Genomic DNA, 14,809 nt, shown 5'->3' with positions numbered 1-14,809 from the left:
TTTACGTTTTGCCAGTTTAGTGGCGAATTCGTAAGAGTTCAGTCGTACGAAATTGTACGATTTTAAAAAGGAGGCGTGGAAACTAACCCCACCCCTAAACCCAACCGTCATTGGGGATGAGCAAGTCGTACTAAATTGTACGAATTAGATCGAACGAATTCATATTAGCCACTAAATCAAAAAGTTACGAATTGCCGTGAGATTGTGTTGGAAATTTAATATATACAGTTGAAGTCAGAATTAGGCCGTACTCACACTAGGTACAGTTGCCTCGAACCGGGCCAAAGCACGCTTGTCCCCCCTCCCCCCTCCCTCGACGGCCCGCGCTCACACCACAAACGGGCTTCGGCACGCTTTCGTCATCGCTGCTGCGCTGTTCAGTGAGAAGCGCTCTCTCACTCAGCAGCACAGTGGAGATTTCTCTAGTTATATTGTTTCAGTCGTTTGATATGCCGTCAGACATTTCGCCAAACAGTCCTTAGGGATGCGGGGACACGCAGTCAGATATTTCGCCGAACAGATCCGCCACTTTTGGCGCTCATAAACAATCATAAAGCTCTCGTGCTGCAGGAATGAGGAGGTCTGCTGAAGCCGCGCAGCTGTCGTGAAGTGAGGAGTTCTCGTCTTTAATAAACTACGGCAGTTTGCGTTCACTGAACAGTAAGAATGATTAATAAATCCATATGAAACAGCCCCTTAAAAGTCACGTCTCGCTTTCAGTTTCGGGCTTTGGCGCGTTTTGCACTCACACACAAGCGTACCGTGCCAAAGCCCAAGTGAACCGCGCTCAGGCACACCTCTTCCAACCGGGCCAGGGCCAGCCAAGTGAACCGTGCTTGAGCCCGATTCAGCGCACTCACACTTCTCAAACGATCCGGGAAACGGGCCTGGGCACGGTACGGATGGCATAGTGTGAGTTGGCCCTTATAAGCCCTTCTGAATTATTAGCCCCCCTATATATTTTTTTTGTCCCCAATTTCTCTTTAACGGAGAGATAATTTGTCAACACATTTCTAAACATAACATTTTTAGTAACTAATTTCTAATAACTGATTTATTTTATTTTTGCATTGATGACAGCACATAATATTTGACTAGATATTTTTCAAAACACTAGTCTTTAGCTTAAAGTGACATTAAAAAGCTTAACTAGGTTAACTAGGCAGGTTAGGGTAATTAGGCAAGTCTTTGTATAATGATGGTTTGTTCTGTAGACTATCGAAAAATATTGCTTAAGGGGGCTAATAATATCGACCTTAAATGGTTTTAAAACTGCTTTTATTCCAGCCGAAATAAAAGAAAAAAGACTTTCTCCAGAAGAAAAAACATTATAGGAGATACTGTGAAAATTTCCTTGCTCTGTTAAACATCATTTGGAAAATATTTGAAAAAGAGTTTCACAAGAGGGCCAATAATTTTGACTTAAACTGTACATTTATATTATAAATGATCATTATTAATTTGACATTATGAAAACTTGGAATTATTTGATGTTAATAAAAGCAAAAAATGCCTAAATATGTCTATATAAAGCATCATATAACTTCAGATTTTTGTTACTGTATTGAGAAATCATCATATGGGTTTGGATTGACATGAGGTGAGCAAGTAAATGACAAAAGCATCATTATTTGGTGATTCACTCCATAAATCTCTGAATTCCAAAACTACAGCGGTAATTGGAATATGGATTTGGATGTGCATTTCAGAAATCCGTTCATAGTAAAAAACAATGTTGTTAGAGCAACTCAAGTGAACAAACAAATGAACCAAAATGTCATCCTTCTGTGCAAATGAACTTTCTTTTAAGCATGTTCACACTTCTATGTTTTGTTAGATTGAAAAGAACACTGGCTCTGTTAGAGGGCCATTCACACAGAATGTGTTTTGCCTTTTCACATTTTCAATGTAAACATGCGATTGATGGATGTGTTTGACCATTACGCTCGGGTCTTTTGAAGCACGAGGTGGTTTATGTCCTTTGTAGCGGTACAAAATCCATTTTAATTTGTATTTGAAGCGTTCAGATGAACCAAATCTTTCTTACACTGTTGACCATACTTTTTGATGGGGAAGTGCGCTTGTATTTGGGATTGAATCTTCCGATTAGTTGCCTATGGGAGAAATTACTTAAAATAAAAAACTGCAAAAAACAAATATACATAAAAAAGTTTAATAATATAATGAGAAAATATCAATTTGCAACATCAAGCAGCGTAACAAGCTGTTTTTAATATCTAAAAATCTATGGAATGGGCGACGCAGTGGCGCAGTAGGTAGTGCTGTCGCCTCACAGCAAGAAGGTCGCTGGGTCGCTGATTCGAGCCTCGGCTCGGTTGGCATTTCTGTGTGGAGTTTGCATATTCTCCCTGCGTTCGCATGGGTTTCCTCCGGGTGCTCCGATGTCCCCCACAGTCCAAAGACCTGTGGTACAGTTGAGTTGGGTGGGCTGAATTGTCTGTAGTGTATGAGTGTGTGTGGATGTTTGCCAGAGATGGGTTGCGGCTGGAAGGGCATCCACTGCGTAAAACCGTGTTAGACGAGTTGGCGGTTAATTCCGCTGTGGCGGATTAATAAAGGGACTAAGCCAACAAGAAAATGAATGAATGAATGAATGAAAATCAATGGAGGTAAATGAGACCGGAAGTCTTGAGCCAGATTCAAGATTCCAATGTCTGAACTTGCTCATACATGAAGAATAAGGTAATGCCTTTTTTTATGAATATTTTGGTAGTCAGAAGGGTATCAATGTGTGGATGTCAAATAGACATTGTCATTGACAAAATTGACATGTGAATGCTGCTTTTTTTAGACACCATGTCAATTTGGAAGAACTTTGACTTTAACAAGCAGCGCTGCTCATCACTGTTAGTTCCTTAGCAGTGGACCAATCAGAAGAGTTTGGAGGCGGGGCAACCATTGCAAATTGTTGTATACAGGTGCTCTGGCTGTGTCTTTTATACCCTCATGCTTTATGCTGTGTTTATATATATATATATATATATATATATATATATATATATATATATATATATATATATATATATTTAATACCTTCTTCATAAGTTTGCAACTGATAAAGGTCCTAATGGGCACCTTGTTGCTATAAGAAGATCGAAAAAACTTGTCAAAATTGCAAATCTCTTTGATGTCAAAAGCTTGACATCTATTTGACGTCCACACATTGATGCCCTTCTGACCACCAAAATTTTCATTCATTCATTTTTCATTTGTTTTGACCGCTTTTCCGGTTCCGGGAAACGGGGACACCAGTCTTAGGGGAGATCCCCAGACTTCCCTCTTCCCAGACACTTCCTCCTGCTCCTCCAGGGGGATCTCGAGGCGTTCCCAGGCCAGCCAAGAGACGTAGACCCTCCAGCATGTCCTGGTTCCTCCCCGAGGTCTCCTCCTGGTGGGACATGCCACCTTACATGACTTCTCTTGATGTGGAGAAGCAGCGGCTCTACTCCGAGCTCCTCTTGGGTGACAAAGCTCCTCACCCTATCTATGCGCCCTGCCACCCTGTGAAGGAAACTCATTTCACCCGCTTGTATCTGAGATCTTGTCCTTTCAGTCATGACCCAAACTCTGCCTATCAATCTCACGTTCCATCCTTCCCTCACTCGTTAACAAAACCCCAAGATACTTGAACTCCTCCACCTGGGGTAAGGACTTTCCTCCAGCCTGGAGATGACAAACCACCTTTTTCCAGTAGAGCACCATGGACTTGAAGTCGGAGGTGCTTATTCTCAGATCAGCCACGTCACACTGGGCAGCAAACCGCCCTAGTGCATGCTGAAGGTCCCTGTTCGATGAAGCCAACAAAACAACATCGTCCGCGAATAACAGAGATAAGATCCTGTGGACCCCGATCTCGACCCCCTCCAGCCTAAGGCTGCCCTTTGTCACTAATTCTGTTCATAATTTTTATGGACAGCATTTCAAAGCCTTGCCAGAGTCCAACATGCACTGGAAACAAGTCTGACTTATTGCCGGCAATGCGAACCAGACTCCTACTCTGTTCATACAGGGACAGCCCTCAACAGATCGCCTCTGACCCCATACTTCCAGAGCACCCTCCACAGAATGCCACGAGGAACAGGGTCAAATGCCTTCTTCAAGGCAACAAAACACATGTGGACTGGTTGGGCATACTCCCATGAACCCTCGAACACCCTGGTGAGGGTATAGAACTGGTCTAGTGTACCACGGCCTGGATGAAAACCGCATTGTTCCTCCTGGATCCTAGGTTCAACCATCAAAATAACGATCCAAAAAAGTATTATACTATAATAAAAGAGTTATTCCTCTGAAAGCTTTAAATGCTAATTACAAAATTACAATGGATTTTGTATGGATTGGCAAAACAAAAAACATAAAAAACCAATGACAGATCAATTTTGTAATCATTTTTTTGATGTCGATCTGGGTAGTCAACTGACATCAAATCGGTTAGCATTTTTACATGGTTTTTAGTGAGTTTCTTTTTTTTTTTTTTGCCATGTAGGTGCCTGCCGGGATACCATCACCCATATGTATATTCAGCTAGAGCATTCAGTCAAGCAAACAGTGTTAGGTTTGGTTGGTTTATATCATCATAAACGCTATTCTTAGCGCTGTATCTTTATGTAAAAAAATAATAAAATAAATAAATGAATAAATAAATAAATTAAGTACATGAGAACCAAAATACAAGTGTAAACACACCATTAAAAGCAACACCGTCTCATTGGAAACACATGCTTCAGCCCAAATTTTCACAAAAAAACAACATACGTTTGACTGCAGCTTCTGTAAATTGAAAGCCATGGGTCAGTGTGATACCAACAACATTTGCTCCTTTTCACATTATTGATATTTACAGGGACATACTATCGATGAATAAAGCATTATTTGTGTGCATTTTTTTGCACAACACACACACAACAAAGACATAAAACTGGCTGTGGTGTGTCGAATACATTTGTGTGACCTTTCCATCTCCATATGGAGACTTTTCTGGAGTTTGCTCAGAAGCTCACTTTGTACAATGATGCACTGATTGGGTTCGAAAGAAATTTCCAATTATTGATGAATATATTCTGCTGTGTCATACAACACTGGGATTATAGGGCCTATAGCAGGGGTCACCAATCCTGGTCCTGGAGGGCCGATGTCCCTGCAGGGTTTAGCTCCATCTTGCCTCAACACACCTGCCTGGATGTTTCAAGTATACCTAGTAAGACCTTGATTAGCTTGTTTAGGTGTGTTTGATTAGGGTTGGAGCTAATTCTGCAGGACACCGGTACTCCAGGAACAAGTTTGGTGACCCCTGGCCTATAGATTTAGGCCCTGTCCACATGGACACAGATATTTTCAAAGCAACTGTTTTTTCTATGCGTTTTGTTGTTCATGTACACAAAAGTTTTGGATGACTAAAAATATCAGGCCAGGGTAAAAATTTTCCAACACTCTGGGTACAGTGGGTAAAGTTTAGATCGGATATGCGGCCGATATGTACATCAATTATAGTAGCATTTTTATGACACTGTATGACAATTAATATTTTTAGCACTGTGACGGGTGGGTTTAGGGTTGGTTAAGGAGGGCTAAACATTTTGACTTCAACTGTACTTTACTGTACTGTACAGGCAGCTTATGGCAAACTCCACTGGACTGACTGAATGAGTGATGCTCACAGTTGCGTCCTATTTAGAGCACTCCAAGTCAGACACTTAATTCAATTAGGATGCTGCCTATGTAGGCGGCAGACATGCAAGGCAGCTCATTAGTTTTCTAACATCGTCTGAGTGTAAGAGCTGAAATATTGTTTCTGACTAACAGGCGGTTTTCACTCACGGCCCCACAGCTTGACTTCTCAGAAGTATCACTTATACTACGGGTGCCAGAAGTGAACATCATTAAGGGAAGTTCACAGTTTTTCCTTGTCAAGTCCAATTTTTCGGGTGTTCAAAACACTGGTATGGAGAATAAGTGCAAGAAAAATAAACATTCGACGTTCAGAGAAAAAAAACTGAGCTAGTGATTTGGCAATTCAAGTATATTATGATTTGTTATGACATAACAAGGCAAAGTATGATCACAATCAAAGAGAAAGCAGCTACATACTATGATATAGTCAGTTTTGAAGAGCTGTATTGGCATTGATAAGCAACCGATCTGAAGGAAATAAAGTCACGTGTTACTATTCAAACAATTCAATTAAACAGCAGTAATAGAGTCATTTTACTGTCCTCAAAACCCATTTGTACAATCAAAACCCCTTAAATTAAGCAAAACTGCATAAAAAATACAATTCTGTCATTATTTACTTGCCCTCATGTTTTTTTTTCTCAAATCTGTATGATTTTGATGTATCATTTTTGAAGAATTGTGTATTTTTTCGTCACAATAGCATACGAATATGAAATCTTCAGTATATATATATATATATACTTACAATCTTAAAATGTGACCAAAATCTGCTGTTTTTTCATCACTTTAGATATAACATTAGAGAATCATTCAAACACTAGCTCTAAAGGGATGTTGGTGAATTAGCAACGGTTTCTACTGTTCTGATGTCGGCTGCAGATGTAAATGAATGGCGGAAGAAAGTAGTTCCTCATACAAAAGAGTTTTTAGAATCTCAGTGTTTGATTTTCATTTTTATATACACAATACTGCTGTCGTACTGTTGTATAAAAGCAATATCACACTCGCAGCAGTGCGATATAGCTGTATATCGGCACTGCTGGGACACTAAGGCACTAGGCCTGTGGCCTCGAGCCAATGTACGCCTCCTACCAGTGCTGATATACAGGCATTTCGCATATAAGTGTTTTTTGTAGTATGGCTGCAGAAAATGTGAGTAATAAAACCAACAACAACAACAACAACAAAAAAAATCATACGTTTGAGGGACAACATGAGAGTAAATGTATAATAAACAGAATTAATATTTTTGGGTGAAACATTCCTTTAAAGTTCACTGAATGCGCACGTGATGTCAATCATTGCGCTATATCTGAATATATGTATGTATATATTCCTTATAAAAAGGCATTGCACGAGCCCAAACATTCCAGCAATTTCCAATGATAAATCCAAATCATTGTTAAAACATTCTGTCGGCGTATTCATCAAAAAAATAACTCTCGTTAAAATTCTCATAATTAAAGTAAAAAATATAATGCGCTTAAACATAAAGCTTTACCTTTAGTTTTTGTTGTAATACCAGGAAGAGGAAAAAAAAAACATACATAAACATATCAGTATATTATATTCCCGACTATAAAACAAGGGTGCATCTTTGAGCCTACAAGTAAGGCCATCTACTACATAATTTATCAAGTTATAAATACTACTGTAAATAAATAAAAAAAACACGTCAAAATTGCAATCCTTAACTCTTTTTTTTTGTGATATATTTCAATCGACATTCTAGGAAAGACTAAGGCCGGTGGCTGAAACCTAAGCACAGATTTCCACGAATGTTTGTTCCAGTGTCTGTAAATACATTGATACGGACACCGTCTGACAGGCGGGGAAAAAATAAAGATAGAAACCTCAAGACTTCATGGTGCAAATGGGCACTACGATGACCAGTATCACAGTGCAGGCGGCCGCGAAAATCAGCGCGCCAATTTTACACGCCTTGGCTCTGCGAAACTCCGCCTCCTTGCGTTTGAGCAGCGAATCATAGCCTGGCGTGTAGATGTCCTCCATCCAGTACTCCAGATTGTTAGGGTTGAGTGATTCCTGGACCTAGAGAAGAACAGAAAAGAGTGTCAGCACTTCCTGTACGTGCAAAATAAAAAACCTAGAACAAAAAGTCATCTCAAATTTGGATAAGGTTATTTATCATGAAATAGTTTAATTCTGTAAATTCAATCAGTCAACCCAATGACTACCCCCCTGTAGCATTCACACCTATCATCATGAAGTGCTTCGAGCGGTTGGTCCTAGCACATCTAAAAGACTTTCTGCCATCCACACTGGACCTATATCAGTTTGCCTACCGTGGCAACAGGAGCCTAGAAGCTGCAGTCTCCATAGCACATGAGTCTGTACTCAAACACCTGGATAATAAAAACACTTACGCACGAATGCTGTTTGTTGACTTCGGCTCACCATTCAACACTGTTATACCCTCCAAGTTACTGATCAAACTTAGAGACCTGGATATCGACACGTCTCTCTGCAACTGGGTTATGGACCTTCTGACTAACAGACCTCAGCATGTTAGATCAGGCCACATCTGCACCACCACCTTCACACTCAACACTGGTGTACCACAGGGCTGTGTGCTGAGCCCCTTCCTCTACTCCCTTTTTACCATCGACTGTAGGCCTGCGAACAGATCCAACACCATCATCAAATTTGCTGATGACATCACAGTGATTGGTCTAATCAGAAACAAAGGTGAGACGGCCTACAGGGAGGAGATACAGCATCTGGCCACTTGGTGCGCCGACAATAATCTGCTCCTTAACACCAACAAGACCAAGGAGCTCATTGTGGACTTCAGGAAGGGAAGAACAGGCTCACATGATCCCATCCACATCAATGGGATGGCCATTGAGCCTGTTTCATCTTTCAAGTTTCTGGGGACCCACATCTCAAAGGAGCTTTCCTGGACCACCAACACCTCCAGCCTGGTCAAGAAGGCTAACCAGTGCCTATTTTTCTTAAGGCAACTTAAAAAGAACCAGCTTTCATCAGCCGTCATGGTGAACTTCTACCGCTGCACAATAGAGAGCATTCTGACAAACTGTGTCACAGTCTGGTATGGAAGCTGCTCTGTTTCTGGGCGTAAGGCACTGCAGCGGGAGGTGAAAACTGCCCAACGCATCACAGGGACCACACTGCCAGCCATAGAGGACATCCAGAAGAAACTCTGTCTGCGCCGACGCAGAATTCTTCACCACACCTCTCACCCTGCTCTCAGACTGTTTTCACTCCTGCCTTCCGGTAGGCGCTTCAGGCTCCCCCTGACAAAAACCAGCAGACTGAGGAACAACTTTTTCCTCAGAGCTGTCTCCCTTTTGAACTCTGCCCCCCACTGACTCTTTTGCCCCCCAAATACACCCCCTCTCTACTCTAACTTATACTCTTCACAATCACTGCACTATTTAACATTTGCACATTTAAAAATTGCACATATTAATTGCACTACATTGCACCGATTCACTTATTTGAACTTTACATACCCACTGCACATATACATTTGTAATTATGTTTATTTATCCGCACTCTTCTGATTATTAATAACAACCTGTACATAAATTCATTTATTGTAAATCTCTGTTCATAGCTAATGAATAATGTCCATAATACATTCATCTGTAAATATCACCATAGTGTTTTCTATAACTGCACTTTATAACTTATACCTGTATCCTGCACTTGCTACTATTGCACTGCTGGCTAGACCTAAACTGCATTTCGTTGCATTGTAGTGAGAATAAAGTTAAATCTAATCTAAAATAATCTAAAAAATGTCAATTTAAACTGTATAGAAGTGCCTTGAAAAATATCTAGTAAAATATTATTTACTGTCATCATGGCAAAGATAAAAATAAATCAGGTATTAAACAAACCTTTATTTTGGATGAGAATATTTGCATTTAGTCTTTAGCACTAACTGCTAAACTTTGTGTTGATTGTACTGAAGGCAAATGCTGAAATCCAAATGCAGTCTGTAATGAATTAATAAACAAAAGAAAACAAAAACAAAGCAAAATACTAAACAAAGCACAAAACAAAAAAAAACTAAAACTCAAAACAAACTAAAGCAAAAAATCAACAACACAAAACAAAAAACAAAACATAAAACAACTAACAAACCAAAACTCAAATTGAAAGCAAAAAAAAAAAAAAACAAAGCAAAGCAAAACAAAACAAAGCAAAAAACTAACCAAAACTCAAAACTCAAAAAACAAAAAAAATAAACAAAAACAAAGCAAAACTCAAAACAAATCACAAAACAAATCAAAAAACAAAACAAACTAAAACTCAAAACAAATCAAAGCGAAAAAACAACAACACAAAACAAAACATAAAAAAAGAAAACTAACAAACCAAAACTCAAGTTGAAGGCATAAAAACAAAACAAAGCAAAGCAAAGCAAAAAACTAACCAAAACTCAAAACAGAAACAAACAAACAAACAAACAAACAAACAAACCAAAAACAAAGCAAAACTCAAAACAAATCACAAAACTAAGCAAAAAAACAAAACAAACGAAAACTCAAAAACAAAGTAAAGCAAGAAACTAAACAAAACTCACAAAAAAACAAAACTCAAAACAAAACAAACTAAAACTCTAAACAAACCAAACCAAAGCAAAAAAAAAAAAAAAAAAAAAAAGCATAAATGAGTACAGCCCATTTTTGAAAATTTATATTTTTTATCCATTTCTCAGTTCAATATAGGTCATATTTTTGCTACATTTGAACAAAATAGATTTATTAAACAGACACATTTATTAAAATAATATTTTAGTCACCAAAAATCTTTAGAAATAGAACGTTATTGCATTTAAATTCATGCAAAATATTGGAAAATAAAATTACAACCTACAAAACTGTAACAACATTTTCTAAACTTTTTTGTTTCTTTGCTCTTTTTTACTTTTTAAAAAATATTTCCTCTAACATGTAAATTTGGGTGTACTAGTTGTTGGACCGTGGTCTTAGTTGGATTAGCTGCAGATTTGCCTTCAGTACTGACTATTAATGCATATACATAAATATAATATTGTAAAGCTTCCTGTAAAAAATATTAATTTAAATGAGAGATTTGTGAGGGGTGTACATACTGAGCTCTGTACACGCACACACATATAAATAAATAAATAAATAAATAAATAAATAAATATATATATATATATATATATATATATATATATATATATATATATATATATATATATATATATACTGTATATATATATATATATATATATATATATATATATATATATATATATATATATATATATATATATATACTGTCACATATATTGTCATATTGCACAACCGTAGCCTAAATTCCTGCGGCCAAAAAAAAAAAAAAAAAAGGATTGTGATTATGCTGAAACGAAGGTTGTGGAAGATGAATGGAGCTCCTGTCCAGTCGGCACGCAAACTGCAGACAGATTACTGAAGCAACACATTCTGTCGAGATGGAATTTTTCATCATATTGCCATTTTAATTGAATACACAGTGAGCGAGTGAGGGGGAAATGAGAAAGAAGAGAGCATGAGAGAGAAAGAGAGACGTTCAGGTATGACAGCATGGAAGATGAAAACCACCGGACCAAAATAGCCAGAGCAGCTGAGAGGGGCAAAACAACTTTCATTTCTGATAAAACATGAAAAGAGGTGCTGGGTGGTTTCCAGTTTGATGATATACAGCCACTAAGTTGTTGTGATTTTTTTAGCAGGGATTTTAGCATCAAAAAACACTGAAGCACTGCAGTAAGAAATGCTTATTTTGCATTATTGTTTTTATACGCATGTCAATTTAATAAATAATATTTCTGCTACAAAACAAACGAAAGATTAGAATAAATCATTCAATTCAAGGCTGAAAGCTGCAAAGCAGTCATCAGTAAATAAATATAAAATACATCTCAAGAAAAAATGGACAAAACAAAGCAAGACAAGTCTCACTTCTATCACTCCTTAAAAGTTTTGGTTTGGGTTTGTGTCATTTTAAATGCTCAGTCTGGTTATGAGCTGATTTACATTTTTCTGTGTTTGTGGAAAAAAGCAGGCGAGCAGGATTTTTACGATGACTACTGGCACATTTCTTTGTTATGAGCCGCAGTTTCAGTTTAAACTTATTAAAGGCGAGCCTCTTTGAGGATGATGTGTACAGTGTTCGATTTTACATTTAGCGTACATTTGCGCTGAACACGCAGTGAATGCAACGCATCGAAATTCAGGCACCTTCTCAGAAAACACGCAAAATTTCGAATAAAGGCCTGCATTTAGTACAAACTGAAAATTTCTCTTAATAATTGGCCTTGAAAATGTACTTCCTCGTCAGATGATGTTTATTACTTTTAATACTTTTTGCCCTAAATTTTGGCTAATTTCATTTACTATCTTTTACTACATTTTACAACCCCACGGACACCTCGTAAAAATGTAATTCTTCCACCTCAGCAAATTAGATATTTGATATTTCGTGGTTCATTAGACCGTGATAATTTAGTTCTCTTTGACTCACTGTATAAAAACAATGTTTTATTCATAAATGTTTTATGCAATATTCCACTTTTGCACACAAATATAATTAGCATCTCTGGATGGAAACATAGCTAGTGAAGCATATGTAATGTAATCTGTATTTACTGTATTTAGTGCATTTATTAGTGTATGGCCATACATCTTCACTATCATGAGCGGGGTCTCTCCACACCACCACCAGTGTGCACAACGGCACATGCGACGAGCTGCAGGCCCGGAGACCCAACTGCACGCTCAGACCTATCGTTTTCGACAGTGCCACCTGCTTTGGTTGGGTGAAGCGGCAGGTACTGGGACCCAACTGCAGGCTCAGACAAGCACTTCCTAGCAAGTAGCAACATCAGACACGCCAGTAAGGTTATTGATTATTAAAGCGATTCCTGAAAATGACCAGGTTTTATGGCATAAATCAATGTGGTGTAAAATATTTCACTAACAAACAATCATTTCAGTGTTTTATTTGATCAAAAATAGTGCCAAAAGATTTACAGCTTGCTTTTATTTTCTATGTTATTGTACCATTCTGGAACAATTTTCTAGCAATGTTTTCTGGCAAAATAAAAAAACGTTAAAGTAAAAATGTTAAAATAAAATGTATAATATATAAGGCAATTATTATTTGAAAGATATTTTAGTGCTATGTAGGTCTATTACTGTATTATCTATCTGAAAGTTCTACCAAAGACAATAACAGTTTAACAATTATAAATAAGTTCTGTAATGATTACAAATAAGTTTAGGTTAAAGCAATCATAATTTGATTGTGATGTGTATTTTTTCCCAGATTGATATTACAGTTCAAAAAGGTGATCTCTGCCAACACTAACCAACCCGGGCTCATTGTGGAAACGTAGCCCCGCGGACGTTTCTGCGGACCGCGAGATACATCCCGGGAGGTACGTATTCGAGCGTTTTTTTTTTTTCGTGGATCCGCGAGAGGCCGCTGTGTGCGCTTTTTCGTGTCTCGGGCACCTCTCGGGAGCGTGCGCCGTTCGCGCCCCGCGCTGTTCTCGCACGAAAAGCCGCCGGATCGGCCGACCCGGCTGCCCTCCTCTTCCTCCTCCTCCTCCTCCTTCCCTAAACCCGAGCGACGGTTTGCAAAAGCCGTCCAGAAAAAAAAAAGCCCTCGTCTTCGATTTCGATTTCAACTGCGTTTTCAGATCCCGCCGCGTTCTCACCCTTATTTTTCGGATTCCGTTTTTCATCTTACCTGATTTCTGGAACCGCTGTTTCCCGACTCGATCCCGGTCGTCGTCCCCGTGGCCGGCTCCTCCTCCTCCATCCTCCGCTCCGCCGGCGCAACGCTGTGAGCTAAGTGGACAAACTGGTTGCATCAGGAAAGCCCTCCACTCGGAGGCGAGCCGTCGGCCGGCGTGCGTGAAGAGGAGGAGCAGAGCGGCGTCACACCGCCCCGCAGCGTTCGCTCGAAAAAAACTAAACGCGTCCGTACGTACCTCCGGCCACGTAAATCGCGGTCTCCAGAAATATCCGCAGAGCTACGTTTCCAGAATGAGCTTGGGTTGACACTAACAAAGTGCACCAAAGGCTGCAAATATTTTGACGGTTTTTTGCTCGAGAAATGAAAAATCTCCCCAACAAGAATGTAAAGCATTTATTTTATTTGATGTTATTTTCTACGTAGAAACATTATCATCAATCTAATCATTTTTCACTGCATTGTTTACAGGGTGATGATTTGTAGAACCTCATGAAAAATAACACAAAAATAAAGTTTCTTGTGAGAAAATTACCCAGAGTATAATTTATTGTATGTGAAGAAATTTATTGTATTTGAAGATAATATTAATTCCCTCAACTCAATACGAAACCGATAAATGCTTAAAAAAACTATAAATGTCTGAAAAAACTGAAGTAACTGAACAATATCTATTTACAAATACAATGATTCAAAATTTAACAGAATCAATGCAATAAATCAAAATCTAGTATGTTTAATATTTTATATAATGATGTCTTCAATCATAGTGTAGTATTTTATGATAGAAAAATAGTTTAGGTTACAATTTATAAGCAGCTGAATTCAGGTTAGTCTATCTTTCAAACAGCAGGTGCCACTGGAAGGTCTGGAAGTGCAGGTCTGATCCGTCTGAGCGAGCAGGTCTGAGCGTGCGGTTGGGTCTCCGGGCCTGCAACTTCATGCTGACGCATGCGACGGCAGCCACAGGACAACGGTGCCAGTGCGCTCACCACACACCAGCTATTGGAGTGAAGAAACAGTGATAGAGCCAATTCGGTAGATGGGGATGATTGAGAGGCCGTGATAAGTAAGGACCGATTGAGGGAATTTGGCCTGGACACTGGGGTCACACCCTACTCTTTACGAAAAGTTTTTTAATGACCACAGAGAGTCAGGACCTCGGTTTAACGTCTCATCTGAACAGTGCTCACTGACAGTATAGTGTACCCTTCACTATACTGGAGCATTAGGACTTACACAGGTTGATTACCACTTCCAACCTAGTTTTCTCATGTGGTCTCCCATCCAGGTACTGTCCAAGCACAGCCCTGCTTAGCTTCAGTGAGTAACCGGTCTTTGGCTGCAGGGTGAT

The 14,809-nt window shown here is 38.9% G+C and overlaps 1 protein-coding gene across 1 annotated transcript in view; it reads right to left on the bottom strand.

Moving 5' to 3' along the window:
• Positions 1–6,673: 6,673 nt before the first annotated feature.
• minar1 (membrane integral NOTCH2 associated receptor 1) overlaps positions 6,674–14,809 on the bottom strand; it is a 45,319-nt gene continuing 37,183 nt past the window's right edge. Inside the window, 1 exon segment of the mRNA NM_001423843.2 lies at positions 6,674–7,746. Coding sequence (NP_001410772.1) covers positions 7,549–7,746 — 198 coding nt within the window. The 3' untranslated portion in view covers positions 6,674–7,548.

This window comes from Danio rerio, chromosome 7 (genome assembly GCF_052040795.2).
Source record: "Danio rerio strain M-AB ecotype USA chromosome 7, GRCz13ab, whole genome shotgun sequence".
Taxonomy (NCBI): Eukaryota; Metazoa; Chordata; class Actinopteri; order Cypriniformes; family Danionidae; genus Danio; species Danio rerio.
The sequence above is the reverse complement of the archived record's forward strand: the minus strand, read 5'-3'. Positions and strand labels throughout refer to the sequence as shown.